Source organism: Cornus florida, unplaced genomic scaffold (assembly GCF_030987335.1).
Source record: "Cornus florida cultivar Cherokee Brave unplaced genomic scaffold, ASM3098733v1 CherokeeBrave_3.0.0_Hap2_Chr11, whole genome shotgun sequence".
NCBI classification, from domain to species: Eukaryota; Viridiplantae; Streptophyta; class Magnoliopsida; order Cornales; family Cornaceae; genus Cornus; species Cornus florida.
Genome location: NW_026775581.1, coordinates 76,572,899 through 76,600,268, shown reverse-complemented (window position 1 = coordinate 76,600,268; position 27,370 = coordinate 76,572,899). Strand labels below are relative to the sequence as shown.

Below are 27,370 nucleotides of genomic sequence, written 5' to 3'. Positions count from 1 at the left end.
CGACGCATTGCTGGAGTCTGAAGCATGTGATTTAGCCTATGGTTAGGCACCTCCACTTCCAAGTGATGTTTCCTCTCTTTCAAGATGTCACTGAAAAGACACAAAACTGCGCCCACCAATACCTGCCTAACAGTTCCATCGGGCAGCCCCCTTTATCAGCAACCCGACAGATCATTGACTAAACTCAGCATGATCTAATGGACATAAAAAAGAAACAATAATATATTCCATAAATCTCTCACCTCAGAGCAATGCAACATAGATGATCAACTAATTTCTCTGTTACTTTTGCACAAGCAGTGTCAATTAGGCAGAAATTTTCCCTTCCTCACTAAATTATTCATTGTCACTATTTTCTTCAATGCATCTGTCCATGCAAAGAAACCATCTTACAGTGTACTCAAGATTTCCATATTACCCTTTCCTAGGAAGCTTGGGTCCTCTCTCCATTTAATACCTTATAAATGAGCTTGCCCAAAAAATTCCACTTTTAGAGACCTCCACCTTAATAGTTTCACTCTTCCACACGTAATCATAGCACCATCCACACCAAAACAAGGATCCCACATGCTACCTTTACTTGAGAAACTAACAAAATATGCAAAGTGAGCCTTTTATCCACTGCAAAACCAAATCGCTTAGCGAAGATTTCTTCGGGAATTGCATCCCCACACCAAATATTATGCCAAAATTGCACCCTCTGAAATCACCCACACCCATTCCAATGCAACCAAAAGTCTATCATACTTCAACAAATCATCCCACTCCCTCCAAATATCTTTCCATAACTCCACCCACCAAGAACTTCTTTTGTTCATCTAGTTGCCCCTGGCCCTCCAATATTTGCCAGAACCACCCTCCTTGCATACCATAAAACAAACTGCACTTCATATTTACTCATCAAAAATTCCAATTCCTACTTTGAAGGTACAAGACAAATGTGATATAGTCGTTTTGGTATGTTACCTGGATAAAATATCTGACATATGTACTTCACAAAAATTCCAAGAACGACTCAGTTTCCTATATTCTGGGATCTAGCTAAACTATGAAGATTTTAAGGGCAAGTAAATGAGTGCTCAAGAAATGGTTTTAATATGTTTCAACAGAGATTTTGCATCACATCAAATAGAAAAAATAAAGTCCAACGTCTAGATTAGAGGGGGCACGCACACAAACACAAGCACACATAAATGGGGAGAGAGAGAGTAAAGTGCTCACATCGACGTCAGATAAGTGTCCTGCCATTATTCTTAAAGGCTGTATTCTGTCCATAGACCAGATCCTAGCAGTTCGATCATGTGAAGCACTGGCGAAATAATGTCCTGCAGGACTAAACTGCATTATGAAAAAAAAGTAAGAAAATAAGGTCCGACATTAGCATGTCCTAATCAGATGTGTTTTGTATGCTGATGTGTGTGTCAATATAAATAAAATAAAAAAAGGAAACATGACATGAACAAGAAATGTAGAGAACATTTTCACCCCAAAAAAAAATGAAGAAGAAGAAGATTTATAGAGAACAAGAAAAAAAAAATGCACTGCAGTCATTCAAGTTAAACTTAGGCTAGATGGCATGCGTTAATCCCTTTGAAATAATTGTCAAATACATATGGTGGTAGACTAGTAGCAGTAAGAATATTGAGCAGTCCTATGCAATGGCTTCACAAGTCAACCATGCACTGGAGCAATCACCAATATATCAATGATATACAAGAAATCACCGACAGATTCTGTTGCATTACTAGTGCTGCATAGTCACCAATTTTTTATTTCGCCTGTCATGCTTAGTGCCTTTATCTTTACTTATGTAGGCAGTCTCAAATTTGGAAAAAGAGGAGGATTGTGTTAGGTTGTTTGACAGTCAGGATAAAGTACAAAAACTTCCATTAGGTCTACATGAACATGTATTCCAAGAATATGTGAGTATAAGTTAGGGCATTCCCCTTAAGCAACGGATTGCATTTGCTTCCAGATACTTCGGAAAATGAGCAAGGGAGAGCATACGGTGCCAGATGCAGTGAAAAGTGGGCAAAGGTTCCAACCTTTTTCTGGATCAGTGCAGGTAAAGAAGTTAGCCAAGGTAGTAGGCTTAGAATAGGAACTTGGAATATAGGAACATTGACAAGTATAGAATGGAGCTAATAAGAACTCTGATTAGAATAAGAGTCAATATAGCGTGCTTACAAGAGACTAAGTGGGTAGGAGAGATAGCTAGAAAAGTTGAAAATACAACATATAAACTATATTACACTGGAAAGATAGATATAGGAAGAAAAATAAGGATAGTAGCTAAGAATTTAAAAGAAAATGTTGTTACAGCTATTAGAAAAAGGTATGGGAAGATATTAGTAAAACTTGTACAAGGAGCAACTATTGTTAATATAATTAGCACTTATGCACCACAAGTAGGACTAGACAAACATATTAAAGCACAATTTCTAGAACATATAGAGGAATCAAGAAATACCCGAAGGAAAATAATTATTTATAGAAGGAGATTTTATTGGCCATAAAAGAAATGATCATGGAAAATATTAGGTGCATGGGAGACAAAGATTTGGAGATGGGAATGACAGTGGAATGGCTATCTTTGATTTTTTTTTTTTTTTTTTTTTTTTTTTTCCCTAGTTGGTACTCACACACACTTGTTTCTTTTGAGACTTGAACCCCTGACCTCCCTTTGGGAGGTAAGAGGCTGATACCGCTAGGCCACTGGCCCATTGGTGCTATCTTTGATTTTACAATAGCATATAATGTTATAGTGGCAAATACTTGTTTTAAAAGAAATGAACATATTATAATCTTTAAAAGTGGATTCAATATATGTCAAAAAGTAGATAGACACATGTGCAAAGATTGTTAGGTTATTCTAGGAGAGAGTTTAACATCTTGATAGTCCTAGACATGTATAAAAGACAATCAAGAAAGAGAAAGAGAATTATAAAGCCAAGAATTAGACGGTGGAATTTGAAAGGGGCGAAGTAGAATTATTTAAGAATAAGATGTTAAAATTAAAGGCATGAAATAAAAGATGAAACAAATTTAATGTAGAATAAGGCTGAAAGTATTAAAAGACCAACAAAAGAGAAAGGGAGATGGCCATCATCTAAGGCAACTTGGTTGTAGGATGAGGATGTCCAAACATCTTAGAAACGAAAAGCTGAGTGCTACAAAATTTAGTAAAAGACTAAAAATGAAGAAACCTTTGAGAAATACAAACATGGAAACAAAATAGTTTAAAATAGTAGTGAGGGAACCTAAGAATATAGCATATGATAGAATTTTTTTCGAACCTGCTAAATTAAGGAAGATGAAACTAGAGATTTCAACAAAATTATGTACATCAAGAGTGAGGATCTAAGGGTTTTAGTGAAAATGATGAAAGGGGAAATATGCTGGCCCTGCTCAACTACCGGTATACCATCCAATGGCTTGACTATGCTTTATGAAGGACATGGCAAGAGGCTTTGCATCCAATCGTTCTGCCTTAGCTTGTAATTCCTTAGATAAAGAACCCATTAAGGGAAAGGAGGTTGGGAGCTACTGGGATTTAGGAGGCTGGAGGCGCTTTCTGCCACTATGGAAAAGTAGACATTTCTCTCTGGGAAAAACACATAAGATTTGTTCTCACTCCGATGTGAGGCAGTACTTCTTGAATTCTTTTTTCCAAGTCCTCCTTGAACAGAGCTCTTTACGAGTAAGTAGCTCCATCATCCTTTTCTGGGTACGTATGCTATTCAAAGCATCATGAAAGTCTGGGTTAACAACGATGTGGCTAATGCTTCTTGGGTATTATGACTCCTTTCTCCACCTAGTAGCTGTATGAGCGGGAACGTCTACAATTCTTTCTATTTGTCACTTTCCAGGATGGGACTAAACTAATAGGTATATCGCAACATGTGCTTCCTCGCTTGACTGAGCCATGGCATACTTGGCTGTGCTGACAGCATAGCATAGAGAATTTTACTGTACACAAGTACTCTCGGTCAATCATCTCATTCTCCTAATGGATATTCTCCTCGTACATGCGGCTACTAGAAGTCTAGGGGGGCGCCTATCGAGATCCGCCCGACAGCAAGTCCGTAATTTGGCCTTACCTTATGACCTTGGCCAACTTTCTTCATCCCCACCCTTATCCCCTCACAAAAGCAACTCACACATCCTCATTCTGAGGAAGCACTATATGTTCTCCTTCATGGATGGTTTTTCTGGGGATTGACAAGCATGTCTCAGCAAGAATAAACGACAGGTTCCTCAATTGACTAACTGACCTATCTGTTTCCGCGCCAGGCGATCTCTTTCCTTATTTTGTTAACTGATGTCATGTCAGCAGGTTCTTATGCGGTAAGTTATACCATGCTATCTGATTGATGAAGAAGATGTAGCCTGGTCGACCAAAGAAAGTATTGAAAATTTAAGGGAGGAATCAGGGAACAAAAATCTTTCAATAACTGATGTTGCTTCCTATTATTGAAGATTTGGTATTAATAAAGGAATCAGTAGAGAAAAATCCTCCTTGTTTCCTATTTTCTAATTCTTTTCATTCTCATAATTTCTTCTCCTATATAAAGGAGCCTCCACCATTGTATTTTATATGAATTGAGAGAGTATTATAAAAGTGATGTAGCCTTTTGGGCTCTTTGTCCAGTGAATGTAGGCCCTAGTGGCTGAACTACGTAATATCGGTGTGTTCTTGTCTCATTTCTCTCCTCGCTTCCGTTTTATTATTTAGAACATGGTATCAAAGCCTAATTTCTCTTCCTAAGTTCGGACCCATATTTTGGGGTATTCTCTTAGCATCTGAAATATTGTTAAGGGTTTCTCGATGCTATTTGAGACTTGTTTGGGCTGCTGGTTTGTTCGGCAGTAATGTTCTTCGCCTTTTCCGTGCCTCTGGCAGTTTTTATTGACTTGTTTGGGCTGCTGGTGTGTTCGGTAGCATTGTCTTCGTCTTTGCCGTGTCTCTCGCAGTTTTTATCGACTTGTTTAGGTTTCCGGTGTATTCGATAGCATTGTCCTCGCCTTTGCCGTGTCTTCGGCAATTTTTTGTTGACTTGTTTGGGCTGTTGGTGTGTTCGATAGCATTGTCCTCTCCTTTTTCGTGTCTTCGACAGTTTTTATCGACTTGTTTGGGCTGCCGGTGTGTTCGGTAGCATTGTCCTCGCCTTTGCCGTGTCTCCGGTAATTTTCTGTTGACTTGTTTGGCCTGTCGATGTGTTCGGTAGCATTGTTCTTCGTCTTCTCTCTTCTCTCTTCATCATTCACACTAGTTGTTACTCGTCATCTCAATGGCAAGTTGGGCATTCGTGCTCCAACTCGAGGGGGAGTATTGAAGATTTAAGGGAGGACTCAGTGAAGGAAAATCTTTCCGTAATTGATGTTGTTTCCTACTATTGAAGATTTGGTATTAATAGAGGAATAAAAATCCTCCTTGTTTCCAATTTTCTAATTCTTCCCATTCTCATAATTTCTTCTCCTATATAAAGGATCCTCCACCATTGTATTTTATATGAATTGAGAGAGTTTTATAAAAGTGATGTAGCCCTTTGGGCTCTTTGTCCCGTGGATGTAGGTAACCACGTAATATCGGTATGTTCTTGTTTCATTTCTCTCCTCGCTTCCGTTTTATTATTTACAACAGAAAGAAAAAGAGGTAAACCGACACCCAACTTCCTTGTGACAGGCGAATGGATGTCACCGATATTTACCAACTCCCTTGTTAGTAAAAAGACCTTTATATTACTAATAAAAAAAATGATGAAATTTGAGAAAGATGGAATATGTTATTCCGCAGGACAGTAAATGCGAGGTAAAAAATACATTGAGTAAGATGAAAACATATTCAGATTTCGTACATGAAAACAGATTAGGCTTTAAACCTAATGGCATTCGATTGATAGGTGTTTAGGAGATGATGGGATGTCCTGGCTAACAAAATTGCTCAAAAAGATGATAATAACTAAAATTGCCTGATGCGTGGAGTAAAAGGTTAAAGATAAGACAGACTAACTAAATATATGGAACGCAACTTTAGTAAAACTAGAAATACAAGCAAGAATGTAGTAAAAATCGAGAATCAAGATATATCACAAACCTAACATTTTAGTTAGAGACCCGATTGTGTACAGAGACAATATTAATCATAAAATTAAAGCAGGATGGATCAAACAACTACAAGTCTAGCCATACTTTATGAGACAAAATGTTGGACAACTAAAAAACAACATTTTCATAGAATGAGTGTGGCAGAAATGTGAATATTGAAATGCATGTATGGCAAGACAAAAAAAAAAAAAAAAAAATGAATCCATGAGATGGTTGTACTTGCACCAATGAAAGATATAAGGAGAGAACCAATTAAGATGGTTTGGCCATGAGCAGCGATGTCCAAAATTTGCACTGGTTTGGAAAAGTGACGTGGTCCTTATTGAGGCTAATGCTAGGGGAAGGAAAAACCAAAACTAACATGGGTTGAGATAATTGGAAAATATATGATAGTTTGTTGTTTAACTGAGGTGATGGCCGCTAAAATGGAATAGTGAAAAGGGATTCATGTAGCCAACACCAAAAAGTTGGTGAAAGGCTTTGTTTAATTGAGTTGGATCACCAATTATACATTTCCAGGTAACATGCCATGTGCAATAAATAATATCAGTTTAAACAACTTAATACTAAAATCAAGCTAGAATAACCAAGACATTAGAATTCGCCCTCGATTTCTCGTAAACAATCTCAATCATATAGTTCATTACCAAGGACAACACATCATGGTAGTGACCAGGGCATCCATTACCAACACAAAAATTTAACATAAAACCAAAATCAAAAGGCAGCATGTATCATGATGAATCCTATATCAAAAAATTTTACCTGAACATCCCAAACAGGGTAATTGTGACCCTTGTAGCAAACGAGATTTGCATTTAATTTCGTGCTCCATAATCTAACTGCAGAAAATTTACGCAATTTTTCAAGTTATACAGTAGTTTCAGAACTAAGACTAATTTCAGATCAAACATGCAAAAGAATCTAAGTTTAGTTAGAACCAAATCTGCAAAGAGAGAAAGAAAGAACAAAATGGAACATTACAGTTAGGGAGCACATACTTGTTGAATCTGATGAAGAGGATAGCAGATAATCCCCAAAAGGACTAAAAGTGGCTGAATAAATGGGCCCAGAATGACCCTGAAATAATGTATAAGGTCTTCTTCCACTGTTCTCCCCAAGTAAATGCTCACTGGGAGCCAAATCACTTTCACCCTGCAAAGTAGCTGACACTAGAAATGTTTCAAACCAGAATTTATTTCTATGCATAAGAAACAAACAAGCTTCTTTTGTTTTTAATCCCCTTGATAAGTCAATAAGACAACAAACAAACATATGTACAAAGCAAGTTGATTTATGGACAAATTGATATCCAGAAAAGAGATGTTTATGACTTGAATCTAACAATTCATTTTACAATGATTTAAAGAATTTTCGAAACTCTCCTTTAGCTATTTAAACAGCAGCTGCAAAACATTTTAAATTAAGTTTCTTAAGTCAATTTAGGGAAGTATGTACAAGAATAAACTTAAATCAATTTTGACAGGTACTCTCAAGTCTCAACTAAACCGGACTGGAGTAGGGTTAGATTTTGACACCCACTACAGTAACAAATGATACTTGTACTATTGACTCAGCATTTTCACAGACGACTTCAATACACCAAAACTTTAAGCTTCAGAAGTGATGAGTAGAAAAATTAAATATCAATTGCCAAAATAAATCGTCCACTGGGTATTTGAGCTCCAAGTAAACTAATTTCTTTTGGGTGGTAATCGTTCTATAGACTACAGCACAACTTTATAGGCAAAAAATGTTAGCCATATCCAATTATGATTCAATTTATCTCAATATTATGCATTCAATTTTTTTCATAAGTAAGTTGCCTATTTGGATCTTCGTATCCTATATATATATATATATATATATATATAAATCTAATGGCTTACCCATGTAACAGGGATTGGGGGATACGGGACTAGTGTAAGACGGGAAAAAAAGAAACACTCTTATGAGCTGTGTTACCAGGATTGATTTAGGGCAGCACTAAAAGGAGCTATTTAAACAATGATTGTAATCATTTAATTCATCACTGAAAAAAGTAAAACTATTGACTTCTAGGATTTAAACGGTGTAAGAAGGAATAGAGCATGGGGGTTATGATCATGGTTATCGAAATTGCAATCCAGATCATGGGGTTGCACAATCTTATTGTCCAAACTAATCAAGTCAAATATGATCATATGAAAAATTGTACAGAAATAAGATCCCCATAGGATCATTCAAGATCCTAGGATCAACATATGATTTGTTTCTTTTCATATGGTACATGAAAACATTCGTAAAGTAGATAAATTTAAGACCTTTTATCTAAAAGTGTTGGTTGATAGATTGTGTAGAAGAAATTTTCTAGGTTTATTTCAATAAAACTAACTTTGGAATTATAAAACATAGAATTCAGCAAGGTGAAATTAGAATAGAACGATCTGAACCTTGGTCTTCCCATACGTAACCTTGCTTGCAAATTGCGGGTTGTTAATGTTCTAGACCTACATTACCAAATTTGGGCAAATCTGTGCATGAATACATGTGCCTTACTTCAGATGCATAGCTTGCAAACCAATAATGAGCTTCTCATATTTTTGGAATTCATAGACCACTTTGATGAAGTGGAAGGCTATACCACCCTGTCCCAAAAGCACCAATGATGTTGAGGATTCAGTCAGGACATGGTCTTCAAGATATCTCTCGAGTCCCGATTGATGATTGTATAGAGAAGATTCCAAGTGTGCCACAACTATGGAAGTTGGAATTTTGCACAGGCGTGAGATCCTTGTTTTCATGCAAGTCGTTTTTAATGGGTTGTAGACGTCAACTTTGGTGATTTTGCTGTCATCAACCATCTATCCCTCAAACAAAGATCTCGAAAGTATGGTTAACAACTTAACCGTAACTTGTGTACATGGTCACTCGTGGAAGGCTCAACTACGTTTTGACAGGTTTACTATAACATTGGCATACCTACTATTGTCAGTCACCGGTGGAGGTTCGACCACATTCTAATCGATTTATGATACATAATCTGTCTAGTGTTCCTGGTCACCTGTAGGGGCTTGACTGCAATGTGATCACTTTAGTCACTTTGCGGAGCCTCAACTGCAAAGTGATCGGTTTACCTACACTAGGCTTGCTTTGTATATCTGGTCACATTGGAGCCCTGACTGCAATCTGATCAGTTTACCTACAAATCTTGGTACACCTGGTCACCTGAGGAGCCTTGACTGCAATCTGATCAGTTTACCAACACTAAATTTGTCTAGTATATCTTGTTCATGATGGAGCTCCAACAACCACCATTAGGTTTTTGCACTGAGTAGTGAGTATGTCTTTCCACCAATGGAGTCCTTACAGTTACTAGATTGACATTCTTCACTCAATGCATTTGTTCACCCATGGAGTATGATAGCAAGTTCAAAAGCAAGATGGGTGCCCTTCAAGATTTTATAATTTGCTACAAGGCCAGGAAACTCTGCTGACCCAAGATATTGACGTAGAACCTACTCTAGTCATGAGAGTGAAAACTCAAAACTTTCTCAAAACAAAACAATCATCCATCAGTTTAGCCGTTCATAGTTTATACTCTTGTGGGCTGGGAGTATTGCACAGTTTAGACTAATAAGTTTTGGAGCATTTGGGTTTATGTTTAAGCTTGGAGATTAATTAGAATCATGTTAAGGAGTTTTAATAATTGAGGACAGTTTAGGCTCGTGTAAATGAACACTCTGGACAATTTAAATTCGTGTGAGGAGCATTTCAGATAGTTTAGGCTCGTTTTAAGGAGCATTTGGACCTTGTGTAGCTTTTGCGGGTTGTAATCCCCGTTCGATCGCTTTTTAATACAATATTACTTATCAAAACAAAAGTTAAGGAGTATTCTGGACAGTTTAGGGTTGTGTTGAGACGCATTTTAGATAGTTTAGGCTCTTGTCAAGGATCATTCTGAACAGTTTAGGGTCGTGTCGTGAACATTTCAGATGGTTTAGGCTCATGTCAAGGAGTATTTTGAGGACAATTTAAGTTTGTGTCAAGGAGAAACTCCTGAAATTTTATTTTGCAAAGAAGAAAGGTAGATAAAATGTTAGACGGTGAAACAAATGGACAGCTAGGGTTTGGGCGTTCGTTTGTGGAGGTTGTACGGCTGCCTCGTATTCCCACCGACAGGGAGGTCATAGTCACTATTTTTATGTGGCTGAGAGTGTTATATGGAAGGGGTGAGAAATGCTTGTGGGTTGACAGAGAAGTGGGTTCTCTGGCTTAAGTCGAAGCAAGAGCATCGAAGGCATGGAAGGTTGCTTGTGGTGTTGCAGTATCTCCATTGCCGGATTCCTTGATGCCATTCCACCAGGAGGCTATTAGGGTTAAATGGAGGGGAAAAGGGTAAGGGGGAGACGACGCTACATTTGGACATTGGTCCTTTCGAGTAGAATGCTTTGGCTTGTTGAGGAAGAGAAAGGATTACCACTGCATTTGTGGTGTTACCCTTTATTTGAGGCCATCAGTGATGTTTATGGGGAATTTAAGACTCTGGAGGCAGATGACTGTGCTATCAAGTGAAGTTGATGGAGGAAAAGTTGTCAGAGCTGTATCTGATGCGGCATCCTTAGTCGGTAGAGATGATAGCTCACTAATTCTGGAGGATAAGTGGTGGCGGGTTTTTTTTTTTTTTGGGGGGCGGGCGGGCGGACTTGGTAGCAGAAAAGATAGGGAAGAGTCGAAGCTGAGAAAGAAAGTCCGAGATTAGGATTACAAAGATTGTGGGTGAACAGAGGTAAGGAATGAAGTGCAGCGCATGAGCTTGAAACGTGTGGAAGGGTGAAAGATGGAGGAGGGACACTTGGCACAAGGAGGCAGCCCATTCGTGCATGGTGGAAGCTAGTTGGGGAACATGTTGTGAAGCAGATATTTTTAAAAAACTAGGGAGAGTAATGTACATCTCCTTTCTTCTTCTACTCTGGGGGAAACTGTAAGGGGAGAAGATGGTGGTGGAAATTCCCGATGGCAAAGGAATGAGAGTTCGATGAGAGAGACTGTGATGGATGTCGAAAAAAATGATGATAGTGTGACAATTGGAAGGGAGGGTAGTGTGCGTCAGGAGGAGGGAGAGTCGGTTCAAATTGCAGTGTTCGAAAGGAGGATGGTGCAATCATTTTATGCTAGGAAAAGGAATTCAACTGAGATTGGAGAAGGAATCTACTGCGATGGCAGAGTTGAGATTACATGGTGATATGGGAGACTTGGGGAAGCTAGAAGAAGGAAATAGGTTAGTGAATGGAGACGCCTCTTCTGATGACGGTATAATCTGAGATTCGGCAGAGTTTCAGTAGTTTTCTAGTCTCTTTGTCTGTCACTCTGTCTTTGATGTGTTGAGTGGCCTTCTATTTATAGGCCAAATGCTGGAATGTTTAATTTCCGTAATTAAGAGAAATTTGTCTCTTTTTATATGGAAATAACTTTAAATGTGAATTTGAATTGTAATGCTTTCTATAAAAGTCAGTACCTTCAAGATTCTGATAGGTGCCCATTCATAGGACCCGCATTGATGGAATTTATTTGATCAAAAGATTGACTTTTTGACCAATCGAATAGTGAAAAGACCATCTCCAAATTTAGTGTCCACGCACGCATGCATGAATCATGTTAACTATTCAGCTACATTTACATCTGTGTTTCGTAAAAAAATCTGTAATCATGTGAGCTTCAGAAGGCATTAAATTTCCCCATATTACTAACGGGTCCTGATATTGTGATTTCAAATTCAGTAAAAATAAAATCTACCTAAATTCATATAATTTCTACCTACGTGTACGAAAGCTTGGACATAGCTTGCTTACAGTGAAAGTCCATACCGAGGGGTAGGTTGAAATTCTCATTAAGAAATAAATTTGAACAAACAACGTGCAGGATGCTGCTATTGAGATTTTGGGAGGAAACTTGCAGAGTTACGAGGCAAGATCTCTAGATGGGAAGAAATCATATACAAATGCGGTCACAAATTTAGTAATTTCATCCTACTGCAAGCAGTGAAAACTGCATCAGACACTCATTTTGGTCCAATATCTGGTAACAATTATTTCTAGTTTTTCATAGATCGTCTGGAGAATAAAAATCAGTTTTTCTAGTCATATTGTATTGGTAGATGCCTCATCACAATGCCAATAATAAGCAGTATTAGGCCTATAGAAGCAATGGCCAAGGCCAATGCTTAAAACTACACTAATTATTCTAGTTTTATACTTGTGTCTATAGACCTAGGCGATAGAGCTTCTTTTTCCTCGAGTTTTTACTCATAATAAACACACCTGATAATAGTTTTTCGCTAAATCTTTTCTTGCATTTATAATAATGCAGCAACAATAAGATGTATTTTTAAAGACCAACACAATGGCATGTCCCCAAGCAAAAGTATACCACACCATCACACAGAAACAGGAACATATCATAAAACACTTACAATTGCCAATTTGTTGCCCAAGCTTTGCCATGTCCCAAACCTGTGGACCACAGCTTGAGCATTAGCAAACAGAAAAATTCACTAGATGCTTATTCAGCAAGATACATTGACAGAGAATACAACCTTTAGTGACGAGTCTGAGAATCCACCAGCAACCAATGATCCATCATGAGATATTGATGAGCAGTTTAAACTAGAAACCATTTGACATACAAATCAGAAATTGACCACAGAACAAAGTTCAAAAATACTAAGTCAAGAACCAAGTGAAAGACGTACCTGTTATGTGTGTTTATAAATGTATAGAAGCTAATTGAAGGAAGTGCCACACCACTTAACTGCACGCGGTTCCTTAGGTCTTCAAGGATAGAGTGTTCCACTTCTGTTGGCCTGAGATGGAGAACAAACATTACCAGAGCATGCAGTAAAAAATTCAGCTTAATGTCATTGACTTCTTAACCTGAGACCCTACCAAAAGCCAATTAAAAAATACTCCATTCATAATGATGGTGAAGTTCTAGGTGATATTATCAAGTAAATATTCCCAAATATCTGAAAATGGTTCCACAACAAATGCTACAAAAGAAAAATGACTCCTCCAAACGTTTCATTTTCCATTTTGCCACCTCATACATTTGTGGCCTAAAGTGATTGAGGAAGGGTTTGTGTGCACAAACATATTAGTACTTGTATACATGTTTAAGTACCATCCACTTATGCAGACATCTGCATAGATGTACTCACAGAGAAATAAAGACAAAATTATGAATACTTAGGATATATTATTAAGTACTATTACAATTTACCATAAAATATAAGATAGTAGAAATATAAAAAGAAGAAGGAGAGAATTGTGTAAAGGCTTGAATGAGATAAATCACTCATTCACAGCTCTGCTAACAAATATAAAGATTGATTAAGACACTAACCTATCTAAAAGAAAAGGAGAAAATAAAAATAAGTAAACATCAGATAAAATGGCAGGGGTTCAGATAAAAGTGCAATTTGGCTGCTGATATAGCCAAACCCAGTGTTGGCTGCTGCCAGAGCAAATGCTTCTGTGGATGGTTATATTGGATCTTCAGAGTTTTGCATTGCTCTGGCAGCAGTCGGTTCCACTTTGGCAATAGGGACTCCCTTTAATATAATACAGTAAAGAGAAAAAGTGAAAAAAAAAAGCATGCTTAAGGAATATTCGTCTCCCAAAGAGTAAGTGGAAAATGTTCCTTGCTCTTCCATTTTTTCCTTGTCATCTCTTATTCCCTTTTTTCCAATTAAAGTTGATAATAAAGTTTTCAATTTCTTCTCAGTTCTTTCACCACCAATCAATTAGGGTCACATAACATTTTAACCTTCTTTATCAATCAAACGCAGCAGTTCACCATGAAAGTGTGATATAGTAGAGTAGGAAACACGACATATGGGAAGGAATTTTGAGCACGTTTTACTTAGATATTGTTCGACAAATTGACTTGGGCACCAATTTGTTTATGCAGTAATGAACTTTACATAATTTGGAAGCAAAAATTAAAAGAAAATGCTACCTACATACCAAAATAAACAACCCTTTTGGGACTTTAAATTTTGAAGGGGTCATGTACTAAATGTTCGTCTCCCTTGGAAATTCCAAAACTACTAAAACTTTTGGGATTTACTTTATTATTGGGGGAAATTTTCAAAACAAACATCTCCAGTAATCAAGTTTGAAAGTACAAAAGCAAAAATTGTTTTTCTAGTATTAAAAAATAAAAATAAAAATTTCTTGTGAACTAAAAACTTTACCCAGAACAGCACCATAAGTAAAACCACACCAACAGCCTACAACACTGGTGGCACTAACACAATCACCATCAACTACATCAATGCCATGACTGCATACCAGCTACAACATTTATCCACAATCAAACTCTGCAACCACAAACAAATCTAATTGGCTGATGATGAACAGTATCCCATCCTTGGTAACCTAAAACTCTAGGTGAGGTGACAAATGGCACTCCTTGGGAAAGGATTTTCATTCCTTGGGAATTGTCATTCCCATTCTAAATGTCATACCAAACAAGGGAATAGTTGAATGGAATGCCCATTCCATTCCATTCCTGCATACCAAACTAGGCCTTAGCGAATAGAGAAGCCCTCAAGTGTATCTGTTGGAGATACTGACTGAACAGAGTGCAGTTGAGATCAATTAGGACCCAACATAAAAAAAAAAAGACGGTGAACTCAACTCGTTTCAGGTTCAGTTGGGAGCTGACTCAGAACTGAACCAACCAAGGTCCAAACCGACCTAGGTTGATTATCGAACTGACCCAGACTAAGGTTTGGTAGTATGGGTCAATTTCCATTTTGAGGATGTAGCGGTTCAACAACAAAAATATACCAAATGTAAAATATCGCTAAAAATATATATCTAGGACATATATTGACAGATATATTAAGAAGATAGTATAAATTTACTTCATGAATGCACCATATATTGGTAGCAGTTTACAATCCATTTCTTAATAGCCAATCTCTCTAACCCAACTCAACCAAAGACCAACTATTAATCCTACATGAATCATGTTTCACCGATCCGTTATTACTAGAACCATAGTCTGTGATTGTTTTGTGATTGTAGATCATTAATATCCTACATCTGTGAGGAAAATATGAAACGGGGTTTCTGAAAAATACATTACTGGCAATGCAAGTTCTGGTTTTACACGTGGCGCCACAGATACAGTTGTGACCTCAGTACGAGCAGCTTTCCCTGTTGCACCAACCATCTTGTCCTTCTTCAACTTTTTGAGCGAAGCACCTTGCTTTCCTCCATCAACTGATCTTTTCTGAACAGAAATTAAAATTTAAAGCAAAAGCAAGTATCTGAAAAGCGTTTGGTGAATGAAGGATTATGAGGGACGGACCTAATGCATTGGCCGGGGGGGGGGGGGGGGGGGGGGGGGCAATTGTCCCACTGAAATTTTTTTTTATAGTAATTTACCCTTGTTAATTTGGTTTTTTCAATTATATACCCGTGAAATATTACTATTGCCCCCCCACCTAATTTTCTGGGTCCATCCCTGGATTATAATACACACACGCAAAGAAAAAAGAAAAGCTGTAGGCATTCGGAAGCATGTTTTTCCACCTTATTCTCTTCCAAGTCCCCTTCCTTTGTTTCTCCTTCTGCCTTTTCCGAATCTGAAAGCAAACCCCCTGCTTTCTCCAAACGTTCTTCTAATGAATCTTCTAGCAACTGTTGATGAACATATGATAAATGCTAAAAGTTCAAAACAAATTAAGCACTGAAAAAATTAAGGATAAAAAATAAAAGATACTAAGGAAACATATAAGCTTCAATATATTAAAAAAAAAAAATACATCATCTGCAGTAATATCTAGTTCAGGAGGAAAATGACAAGAAGCTCACAACAAAAGAAACCTTCAATTATAGGATCCTTACATCTTGTTATTTGAAATTAACTATTTATAGGAACCTATGTTTTATGAATTTTACAAAATTTTGGGGGGCCCATGGTCCCCACATAGTTCCTCCCCTGATCCTGAACACGAGACATCAAAAGGAAGTATTACCCACACAAAATATTCATTTACAACGAACCTACCAGAGTAATTCCTAAAAATATATCAACTACAGTGGGTGATGCTTTTATCCACCTAACCCCTTCAACACTAAAAGCCAAAGCCTGCAACACTATATTTTATCAGGCAACTTGAAGATGGATATTTACTATATAAAAACTGGTCTATTTCCTCCTATGAATATTCTGGCTAACAATGAAGGTACTAACTTCCCTTAAATCTATTCCTGAATTCCAGTTGCACCAATGTTCTACTTTCTTTATGACAAATATTGACACATGGCAAACTCTTATCAAGAACTAAAAATTAAGAAGATGATAACTAAGCAATCCTTTACACCTATAAAATCACACCAAATATGTTTCACAACAAAAATAAAAGAAAAAACTTCTCTACAGCAATTAATAATCCTTTGAATGCTTTCTAACATTTAGAATTCACAAATCCAGTAAGCACACTATTGCAAACTAGGAAATCATAGAAAAACAGTTACTAAGAAGTATAGACAAGGACACAAGACAAGGAGAAGACACAACATGGACACAATAAATCATTATTTTTTAAAATAAAATAAAATAAAATAAAAGTAAGAAGCTGATAAGGTGAGGCCACAGCAGTAAATAAATATTTTTTATATAAAAAGAGTATGTTAAAAATGGAAATTTTAATTTCATATAAATAGATGTAATGTTCTGTGATTGTAACATAAAACTTAAATACTTTTTTAATCCTCCTTGTTGAATAGAGAAAGATGTAACAAGGATTCAACATATATACATGGCACGTATACATGTATATATCTGCATACATGCAAAAAGTACATGCATATATACGTACAACAATAACAACAATCAAAGTCTTTCCTAACACCAATGGGTCAGTGGCCTAGCGGTATCGGCCACTTACTTCTCAAAGGAAGGTTAGGGGTTCGAGTCTCAGAAGAGACGTGTGTGTGAGTACCAATTAAGAAAAAAAAAGTCTTTCCTAACAACTTGGAGGTCAGCTACATGAATACTAATTTTCCATTCTGCTCCAAGGCTATATCCTCAGTGAAACTACATGTTATCATACCTTTCCTTACCAATTCTATCCATTTTGATTTTGGTCTTCCCCTTCCCCTAGACCCTCAATATGAACCATGTCACTCTTCCTAACTAGTGCACTTAGTAATCTTCTTTGCACATGTCAAACCATCTTAATCGATTCTTTCTTACCTCATCTCCAATTGAAGCTACTTCAAACATCTCGTGAATTTGTTCATTTTTAATTATATCCTTCCTCGTCTTGTAGCACATCTATTTCTGCCACACACTATTTATGCATATGTTGTTTTTTAGTTACCAAACATTTTCTACCATAAAGAATGACAGGTAATAGTTGTTTTATAGAACTTCCCTGCCAATTATAAAGGGAAACGTCAATCATACAATACACTAGCCGCACTCCCCCATTTAACTCATCATGACTAGATTCTACGATTAACTTATATCTCTAATTTCTCCTTTATCATGAAAAATTGAGCGTAAATTGTGAAAATGTTTCACTTTTTGGATCTCTTGATCTTCACTACTTGCCCATTTATATTTTTAGAATTACTAAAATTAAACCTCACATATTGAATTGAATTCTCACTTATCTTAAATCCTTTAAATTCTAAAACTTCCCTCCGGGCCTTTGATTTAGAACTTCTTCACTGGTTTCATCATTTAATACAATAGTATCAGCAAACACATGAGCATGGAATCTCATCCTGAATGCGTCTTGTCAATGTCATCCATAACTAAGGCAAAAACATAGAGGCTTGATTTCGATCCCAGATGTAAGCCTACAATAATTGAAAATTCACTTGTTCGTCCCATAGACATGTCCTTATCATATCAAGGTACCTCTTTGCGACTCCATATTATTATCTCTGAGTACATTAATTTAGGATTTCTCCAAATCAATCAAAATCATGAAGATCTTTCTTCTTCTCACTATATCTTTCCATCAGTCTCCTTAATAAGTAAAATAGCCACCATTGTTGATTTCCCTGGCATGATCCAAATAGATTCTCTGACTAAAGTTCCCATCTTAGTCGTTCAATCACCATCTCCCAAAGTTATATAGTATGACTCATTAATTTAATACCACGACAATTAGCACAACTTTGTAAATCCCCTTTATTTTTATATATAGGCAGTAAGTTATTTTTGCACCATTTATCAGGTATATATTTAGTTGTTATTATTTTATTAAAAAAATTTGTTAAGCCTCATGTCATAATCTCATAAACACTTCCAAACCTCAATAGAATGTCATTTGGTACCCAGGAAAAAAAAAGAATGTCATTTGGTCCTAGAAACTTTCATAATTTAATCTTCCTTATTGCATTTTTACATCTTTGTTTAACATCGTGATGTTGTCATCTTTAATTAAAATCCTTGAATTTTTCACTCCTTGTACATTTAAAATAATTAAAATCTCCAATTTCATCTCCTTTCGTTACCAAGGGCCTTGCGGCCTAATGGTATCTCCTCCACATCCCAAAGTGGATGGTGAGAGTTCAAATCCCCAAAGGGACAAAGTGGGTGTGTGTATTTTTCTTGCCATTGAAAAAAAAACTCCCTTCCGTTTAGAAACTTTACATATATTCTTCTCCACATCTTCGTACGGAATTTAGAATTAGATCGCAGTATGTTCTATATTTAGCTTCTTTCAATACCTTTTCAACTTCTTTTTTACATCTTTCTATTTTACAAAGGTCTAGTTTTCTGCAAAATAATGAAATATATAACGTTCCAGTTCTATTTTTGTGATGGTTTGGATATGTTCTCTCCACAACCAAGTTTCTTTTATAATGGTCCTTTTCTTATATATATATATACACACACACATATCTATTTATGCGTATGATTACACAGAAATTTAATGACTCCGCTCTTATTCCTCATGCCTACTCCTAGTCTCCGCAATAAAACCTTCATATACACTTCTGTCTTTAAATATAGTCAAACTCTAAATTTTTTTTTTTTTTAATTCTTTAATTTGATTTTCTTACAACTATTACTTTTTCTTATATAATATTTAAGATTCATTATGTTATCATACCTCTAAGAAGTGTCAGTCATTTATTTATTTTTTTGATAAGTAATAATCGATTAAGAAGCGTTCAAAAGGGGAACGCATCCCATAAACAAGAGTGGAACTTTAAAATATTTAAAATTAAGAACTTTATTTTTAATTTATGAACAAAAATGTGAAGGACACGTGTACGAGAGTGGAAGTGCCCATATCTTAGAAAAGTCATACAGACACGGGTCCTCTTGGAAGTGTTTGTGATCTTCTTAGGCAGTTATTCACTTGCATCCCTTTTCCCCCAACAGGTCTCATTTGCAATCAGATTATCCTTACAGTGACGTATATGCTTGTTATGATTTCCTCTACTTCTAAGAGAATGACCATTGTCACTTCTCCTACTGTCCAAAGGAATTCCAGATGTAAAGCAAAACAATCAACCACTAGCAACAATAATTTATTTTGTTTGCTTAGCAAATTTAAAGAGCAGAAGTCAAAGAATCCCAAAGTCAATATTTGATATGCAACAAACCTAGAACTACAATGCTTTCCAATATTTATTTTACCAAAGCCTCGACATATAAGAACTAGGCTGCTTTATTGACTTACTCCCCAATGTATTTCTTTTTGATTTATCAGATTTGCTGCATCTTGGCCGCTCCCAACAAGTGTAACAACTTCTGCATCATCAGAAATTGAACTAGGCTGTCCAGGAGAAACTGTCAACAGATATCATAAGCTCAATATATCTGCTCAAAAATTGAAGGAAATAAATAAAATTCCAATATGTAGTTTAATAAAATTTATTTTATGTGAATACAAAGATATGGAGTTAAAAAGCTGTACCTTGGAAGTTAATATGCTCATTGATAATACCAAGTATTATAATGGACTCAGACTTGTGTAAATATTGCAGCAGAAGGTCATAAGAGTACTGGAATAAAGAAAAGAAACCATACTCAGCTTTCAGCCTTTCCCTTTATATGACCCCATATTAAGAATAACAGGCACTGGTCACTTAAATTATAATCTTTAAGCTATTTTGATAAAGAAAGCAAGCAATGAAAATAAAATAAGGCCTCAAGATATTAAAAAGTCCACCAAAAATAATAATTATATTGACCAAAGAACTAGTTATCGCCTAGCTTTAATCAGAAAGATGAAATAATCAACGGGGCACAGAAGTGCCTTTTTCATTAATATTAAAAAAATAAAAAATAAAAAGCAACGAATGCCCAAACCCTAATTCATAATAAAAATGGTGGCATGAACCACAAAGTCTTAAGCTAAGCTCATTCAGAATGTCCTCTGGATATTAACTGAGCAATGGCTTGTTGATAGACATGTTTAATCATTAATGGCTCCTAATTCATAATAAAAATGGTTTAAAAGGGGACTCTAGCAGTTCCCTGCTTGCTGCATTACAAACATCCCACCCCTCCTCATAATTTGCTACTAAGTTAATGCAGAAACTAAATCCAGTTCATCTATTCATAGGTAAAATTTAAAGTGAAGTTGAATAAGTTCCCCTCTCAAAAGTAAGATAGGCCAAATTACTCATGAGAAGGGAAAGAAGAGTATAAAGGTTGAAAGTCATGTACTGCTACAAGAATTTTAGAAGGGCCATGACATTGCCTCAAGGATTCAGAAGAAACGGTGAAGCATTGGAGCTTTCTAATTCTGTTATCAAATTGACTACCATGCACTGCCATACAAAAATTTTTCGAGGCAGGGACCATAGAAGCTGGGTTCTTTCCATATCAATCTCAACATTCTCATTGATACCCCCAACCCCAGCCCCAGCCCCAACCCCCCCCCCACACCAAAAAAAAAAAAGGTAACGCGAGTCAGTGCTTACATTGAACACCACGTGTTACATAAATTTATTATTTTATTTAGAGATTAAAATTGAAAAATTAAATAATCATAATATTTAGCTGAGTCTGTGTCTCCTCAGTTTGAGGATTTGATAAATTAGACACTTAGCTGTTGTTTGATAAAACTAAAAACCACTGAAACTTTTCAGAGCTGAATTGTAAGTGCTGAAGTTTCAAGCTATAATTGCAATATTATTATTATTACTACTATTATTATTATTATTATTATTGTGAAATTTAAGTATTGAGCATTCAGGGGTAAGCTATCACTTAATTTTACCTCATTTTAACTAACACTGATTTTTCTAAGTGCCATTCAAAATGCGTTATCAAACACCTTATTTTTGTCTTTTTTTTGGATAAGTAACAATTTTTTAAAGGCACCCAAGAGGAAAGCGCTCCCAAGAGAATACACAAAACACCAAAGGCGGCCAACTATAAGTATCCTGCAGTTATTGAAAATTTTCTAAAAGTTTTTGAAAAATTTCGATACTTGGTCCTATATCAAAACACCAATATGAAAATTCTAAGTGTCCCATTTTTTTTTTAAAGTTATAATTCATTGAAGCCTGCTCAAGAGGGGAGCAATGTTACATTATTCAATAAACGTGAGACCCCAAGTTTTATTCTTATATTAAAATAATGGGTAAAGGGTTTTCATTCAGCTTTCCAACCAAACCAAGTATGCCAAGGAAATCCCATAGCAACATGACTACAAAAAGTGGAAACTTAAATTTGAAAGGCAAATAAAAGTAGTCCAGTCAACAAACAGTAGATGATACTAAATAGATTAATGACAATAATAGACAAGAATTTATATCAGATATGTAAATTATATGTGTGTATATAGTTCGGTCCATATTCGGCGAGCAGAATTGAGATATAAATTGCAAGTAAACCTTGCAAATGTAGTAAAATCTTGAAGTGCAGCTCAACTCCAATTTACTGAATATTGAAAAGAAATTAAATACAAAAAAAAGGTCAAACCTCCCTCTCTGGGGGGTAACAGGAGATACTACTCAAGCTGACAGCTGGTGGTGTGTTAACGTATATCTTTAGAACAAAGGAAACAAGTGTTGGCAATGTAAAAAAAGCACAGGTACATGTTATCAATGATTAAAGATGAATTACCACAAATAAAATAATCAAAGTAGAACTGGTGCTAGAACCATGTTTTAGTGAACTAGAACTGGTGCTAGAACCATGTTTTAGTGTCTTAACCAGTAACCCACAACAATGGAGATATATTTTAACAATGAAATATGCTTCAAACATTTTTTTCTTTTTTGATAGGCTAAAAGTTGGATAAAACATTCGTATCCAAAGCTTCCAGTAGATTATAATTTTGCAATCTAATTCCATTAATTACATGGACTTAAGAATGTCAATGCCCTAACTTCTATAGTAGCATAAGCTGGACATTTGTTTAACATAAGCAAATAAATAAACCTAACATGCACACCTATAACTAAATAGGAGTTAATAAAAATAAATAAATAAAAAAACACCTGGCATATCTTTATATTTACTTTGCTCTGCCTCAGACAATGAGCAAACTCCATCTCCTGAGTATAGTAGAAAAAAGGTTATTAAGGACGGATTTTATTTCAACACAGAAACTACGAAATGTAATATGACAGCCTAGGATAGTAATTAACCTGCAGATGAGAAGGAGAAAGTACACCTTCCAACTTTTGGAGGTCACGTAAATGCATCATCTCATGGTCTTCACGGAAGCTATTGAAAAAATTTCGAGCTGAGAATTCAAACATTGTTATCCAAAACTAAAGTCAGAATATAGAACACGCTAATGGGTGAATTAGGCATGCTTGCAGTGTAAGACACAGATTAACATGAAATACAATAATTACAAGTTATACCTTCTTGAATATGACCTTTTGCCACAAGATCCATGAAACAGTGTATAAATACTGGATAGAGTACACGTAGCAACTCATGCTGCACAGTTGAAATACAAGCCGAGTAAATGAACCTTAGTATGACTATTACGTATACAAGAAATTGAACTCAAGAAATTTAGCTGATTTAGGTAAGCCATTCACAACTACGTGTATTAACAGAATAGCAAAAACAAATCTTAGGTGAATCAAAAGGAGCATGCCATTATCTAAGGAAGCTTGGTAAATAAACCGGAATGCTATAAAGGTTGGAAAAAAACTAGAAATAGCAAAACCTTTGAAAAATACAAAAATGTCAATATGTTTAAAAAGTAGTAAATGAAGCAAATATATATATATATATATATATATTGATTATCAGGCACTAAAAAGGGGAGCGCATCCCAAAGAACAAAGGACCAAAAGAACCCACTATATTGCTAAAGAATCTACAAAATCAACTATATCCCTCACATATTTACAATTTGACCCCTATACCCAAAAGAATAGAGAGCTAAGGATAGAAAATTTCAACATCGAAGTTGGAATCTCCTCACCATCAAATGTTTGCCTATGGCACTCCCACCATAGGCTCCACCAAAGACAAAGGGGCGCCACCCTCCAAGCAACATGAGCTTGCCTCCGAACTATACAAACTCTCTAAGCCACAAGCATGCTTGTCAGGGACTCCGGCATAACCCAGTGAACACCAAACAAAGCAAAAACCATTGCCCAGCCATCCCTAGCTGAGACAATGCAAGTGAACATGACTAACCGACTCCTATTGACGATAATCTCACGCCTCCTCCTCAGATTATCAATCGTCAATATCCTCCACATCACCACTGTCCACCCAAAAAAAGGCCAAGGTGCCTTAGTACACCGGACTACCTTCCATGTAAAAGAAGGCCTAGGAGCATCGACCACCAATCTTCGATAAAAGGACCCCACTGCAAAAAATCCCAAGACTAGAGTCCATCCAACACAAAACTATAGAACATATGATGATTTGTTCTAAACTAGGCACAAAAGATGGGGAGAAGAATATGTATAAACTTGCTAAACAAAGGGAGAGGAAAACTAGAGATTTTAGCCATATTAAATGCATCAAGAGCGAAGATTCAAGGGCTTCAGTAAAAGATGATGAAATTAAAGAAAGATGGAAAAGTTATGTTGACAAATTGTAAATAAAAATCATTTAAGAAGTTCAGGATTAGAAGAATATAAAAATCTTAGGGATAACATATTTTTCCGTAGGGTCAAGGAGTGTGTGGTTAAAAATGCATTAAAGAGGATGAAATCACAATGGGCTTTAAGGCCTGATGATGTTCCAATTGAGGTTTGGAAGTGTTTAGGGGAGGATGGCCTGTTTTGGTTAACAAAATTGTTTAATACGATAACAACAACTAAGAGAGTGTCATATCAATGATGCAAAAAGTATTTGAATACCTATATATAAAAATGAACAGAACATACAAAGTTGTAATAATTATTGTGGCACTAAATAGTCATACTATAAAAATGGTAGGAGAATGATTGAACAATGACCAAGACGGGAAACTGGTTTGTCAAAATATCAGTTTGTTGGATTCAGGTCGGGGAGGTCAATGATGGAGGCTATTTACTTTTTAAGAAGACTAATAGAAAGATATAGGAGGAAGAAGAAAAAAAGATCTCCATATGGGTTTTATTGATTTAGAGAGAGCCTATGATAGGTTCAAGAGATCTAATATGGGTTTTAGAAAAGAAATTAGTCAAAGGAATAAATTGACATAAAAAAGGACATGTATGATGGATGTGTGACTAGAATTAGAATGACTGTAGGGAAAACTTCTTTTTTTTTGATAAGTAAATAATGTATTAAAGAGCGTTCAAAAGGGGAACGCATCCCTCACAAGCTACAAAAGACCAAATAGGGCCTCTAAACCCTCAAAGAACCCAAAAGATCAACAAACACCTCTATGGATTTACAATTTCTCCCTAGAACCCAACAAAAAAGGGTGCTAATAACCTTCTTATTCATTGCCCTTTGGCTAGAGAGTGTTGGGTTTTGATGCTTGGCTTATTTGGTGTTTCTTGGGTTATCCCTGGATCTGCTAGAGGGTTGATTGAGGCGTGGAGAGGTTGCCCTATGGGGGCTCTCAGTCAAGATGCGTGGAGGGCTACGCCGCTTTGTGTGTGGTGGTGTTTATGGCTTGAAAGGAATAGGAGATTCTTTGAAGGAAAGGCTTTGTCGATTTCGGTGCTTAAATTCTCGATTATTTCTACTCTTTTTTGTTGGGTTTCAGGAAGAGATCATTGTTCTTTGGAGGAAGTAGTTGATTTTTTAGCCTCTTTGAAGGCTTGAGGCCTTTGTGGTCTTTTGTATTTGCTTGGGTTCCGCTCCCCTTCTGAGCATTTTTTTTATAAAATTTTTACTTATCAAAAAAAAAAAAAAAAAGAGGGTGCTAATAATGGAGAACTTCAAAGACCCAATAGGATTTTCCTTTCCTTCGAAAGATTTCCCTATTTCTCTCAAGCCAAATGCACCACCAAACGCATAAAGGTGTAACACTTTAGAAATCACGGACTTAAACCCCCACTGTACTACCTTTCCAAGCCTCCATCAAACATCTGGAAGACCTTGGCATAACCCACTGATACCTGAACAACACCAGCATCAAAATCCAACAATCCTGCGCCACTGGGCAATGCAAAAGAAGGTGATCAACCGTTTCCTCATCATTCTTGCACATAAAGCACCAGTTAACCACAATCTGTCTCCTTCTCCTTAGGTTATCTTGAATCAAAACCTTCCTTGAGATAGATGTCCATGCAAAAAGCGCCACTTTGAGAGGAGCATTTGAACGCCAAATAGCCCTCCACGGAAAGGGGGGGTCAAAGTATCCGAAAGACATCTATAAAGAGACCTAACATCAAAGCGACCCTGAAAAGAGGGAAGCCACACCCAAGAGTCAGAAACATCTCCCATGATCTCCTGGCGATACAAGAGTTCCAAAAATCCAATAACATCCTCAATCTCCCAATCCTGAAAATGCCTCAAGAAAAGAACATCCCATACTTTAGGCTTACATCAAGGCTCAGAATTAAGCCCGTAACCTTTTTGCCTTAGTTATGGATGAGCTAACAAGACATTCAAGATGAGATCCATGGTGTATTTTTTGCTAATCTTATTGTTTTAATTAACAAGACAAGAGAAGGGAGTCAATGTCAAATTGGAGGTTTGGCGGGAAGTTCTAAAATTATAAGGTTTTAGGAAAGTAAAAATAAATTGAATGCATGGAGTGTAATTTAAGTAAATCTAGAAATACAAAGGAGGATGTAGTGAAGATTAAGGATCAAGACCTGTGGGGTGGAGGGGAGAATGAAGATGGATCAAAAGGTGCCAAAAAAAAAAAAAGTGACATTTTCATTATTTAGGCTCAATCATCCATACTGAAGGAGAAATTGGAGATGATGTTAATCATAAAATCAAAGCAATGTGGGTTAAATGGAGGAGTCCATCTAGTACATTATATGATCGACGTATACTTATCAAAAAAAATAGTATATGATCGACGTATCTTGTTAGGATTGAAAATGAAGTTCTATTTAAACAAATTAGAGCAGTCGTACTCATTGAGACAGAATGTTAGGGAGCTAGAAAACACCATATGCATAAAGTGTGTGGCAGAAACACAAATGTTGAGATGGATGTACGACAAGACAAGAAAGAATAGAATTAGAAAATGGTTTAAGTAGCACCAATTGGCGATAAAATGAGAGAGGCTGGGACTTGCCCAATGGCTCGGGATAGCTGGGACTTGATTTTGAGCTTGTTTGGGATGTAATGGGTTATGCCTTGGTCTTTGAGACGCATGATTGAAGCTTGGAGAAGTTGTACAGTGGACTCCCAAGCTCGTTACTTTGGGAGGGTGGAACCCTTGTGTGCCTGATGGTGCTTGTGGAGGGAGTGGAATAGGAGATCCTTCAATGGTGAGGAAATTTCTATTGGTGCACTGAAATTCTCTATCATTAGTTCTCTCTTTTTGTTGGGTTCCTGGGAAGAATTGTAAATCTTTGGGGGCGATAGTTGATTTTTTGGATATATTGAGACGTTAGGGGCCCTGTTTGCTCCTTGGGTAGCTTTTGCGGGATGCGTTCCCCCTTTGTTCGCTTTCTAATGATTATCTTACTTATAAAAAGGAGAGAAATTCAGTTAAGATGGTTTGGACATGTGCACAAAAGACCTTTAAGTGCACCAATTAGGAAGAGTGACATGGTCCATATTGAGAGTAATGCTAGGGGAAGGGAAAAAACAAAGTTAACGTGGGTATAATTAGTAAGAAATGATAACATGTGGTTTGACAAAGGCTATGGCCTTAGCGCAGAATGGAAGAATATGATTCGTATAG

The 27,370-nt window shown here is 36.4% G+C and overlaps 1 protein-coding gene across 2 annotated transcripts in view; it reads right to left on the bottom strand.

Moving 5' to 3' along the window:
* Nucleotides 1-27,370, bottom strand: part of LOC132282487 (transcription initiation factor TFIID subunit 5) — a 47,006-nt gene that overhangs the window by 5,147 nt on the left and 14,489 nt on the right. Inside the window, exons 3-15 of one of the 2 annotated variants that reach the window (XM_059784190.1) lie at nt 22,959-23,037; nt 22,737-22,834; nt 22,587-22,643; nt 20,048-20,135; nt 19,811-19,920; nt 15,690-15,797; nt 15,236-15,387; nt 12,839-12,949; nt 12,683-12,752; nt 12,560-12,599; nt 7,110-7,280; nt 6,874-6,950; nt 1,222-1,338 (exon numbers count right to left, since the gene is read on the bottom strand). In XM_059784190.1, the coding sequence (XP_059640173.1) occupies nt 1,222-1,338; nt 6,874-6,950; nt 7,110-7,280; nt 12,560-12,599; nt 12,683-12,752; nt 12,839-12,949; nt 15,236-15,387; nt 15,690-15,797; nt 19,811-19,920; nt 20,048-20,135; nt 22,587-22,643; nt 22,737-22,834; nt 22,959-23,037 (1,278 nt within the window). The remainder of the gene's footprint in view (nt 1-1,221; nt 1,339-6,873; nt 6,951-7,109; nt 7,281-12,559; nt 12,600-12,682; nt 12,753-12,838; nt 12,950-15,235; nt 15,388-15,689; nt 15,798-19,810; nt 19,921-20,047; nt 20,136-22,586; nt 22,644-22,736; nt 22,835-22,958; nt 23,038-27,370) is intronic. The other variant, XM_059784191.1, reaches the window with a different exon arrangement.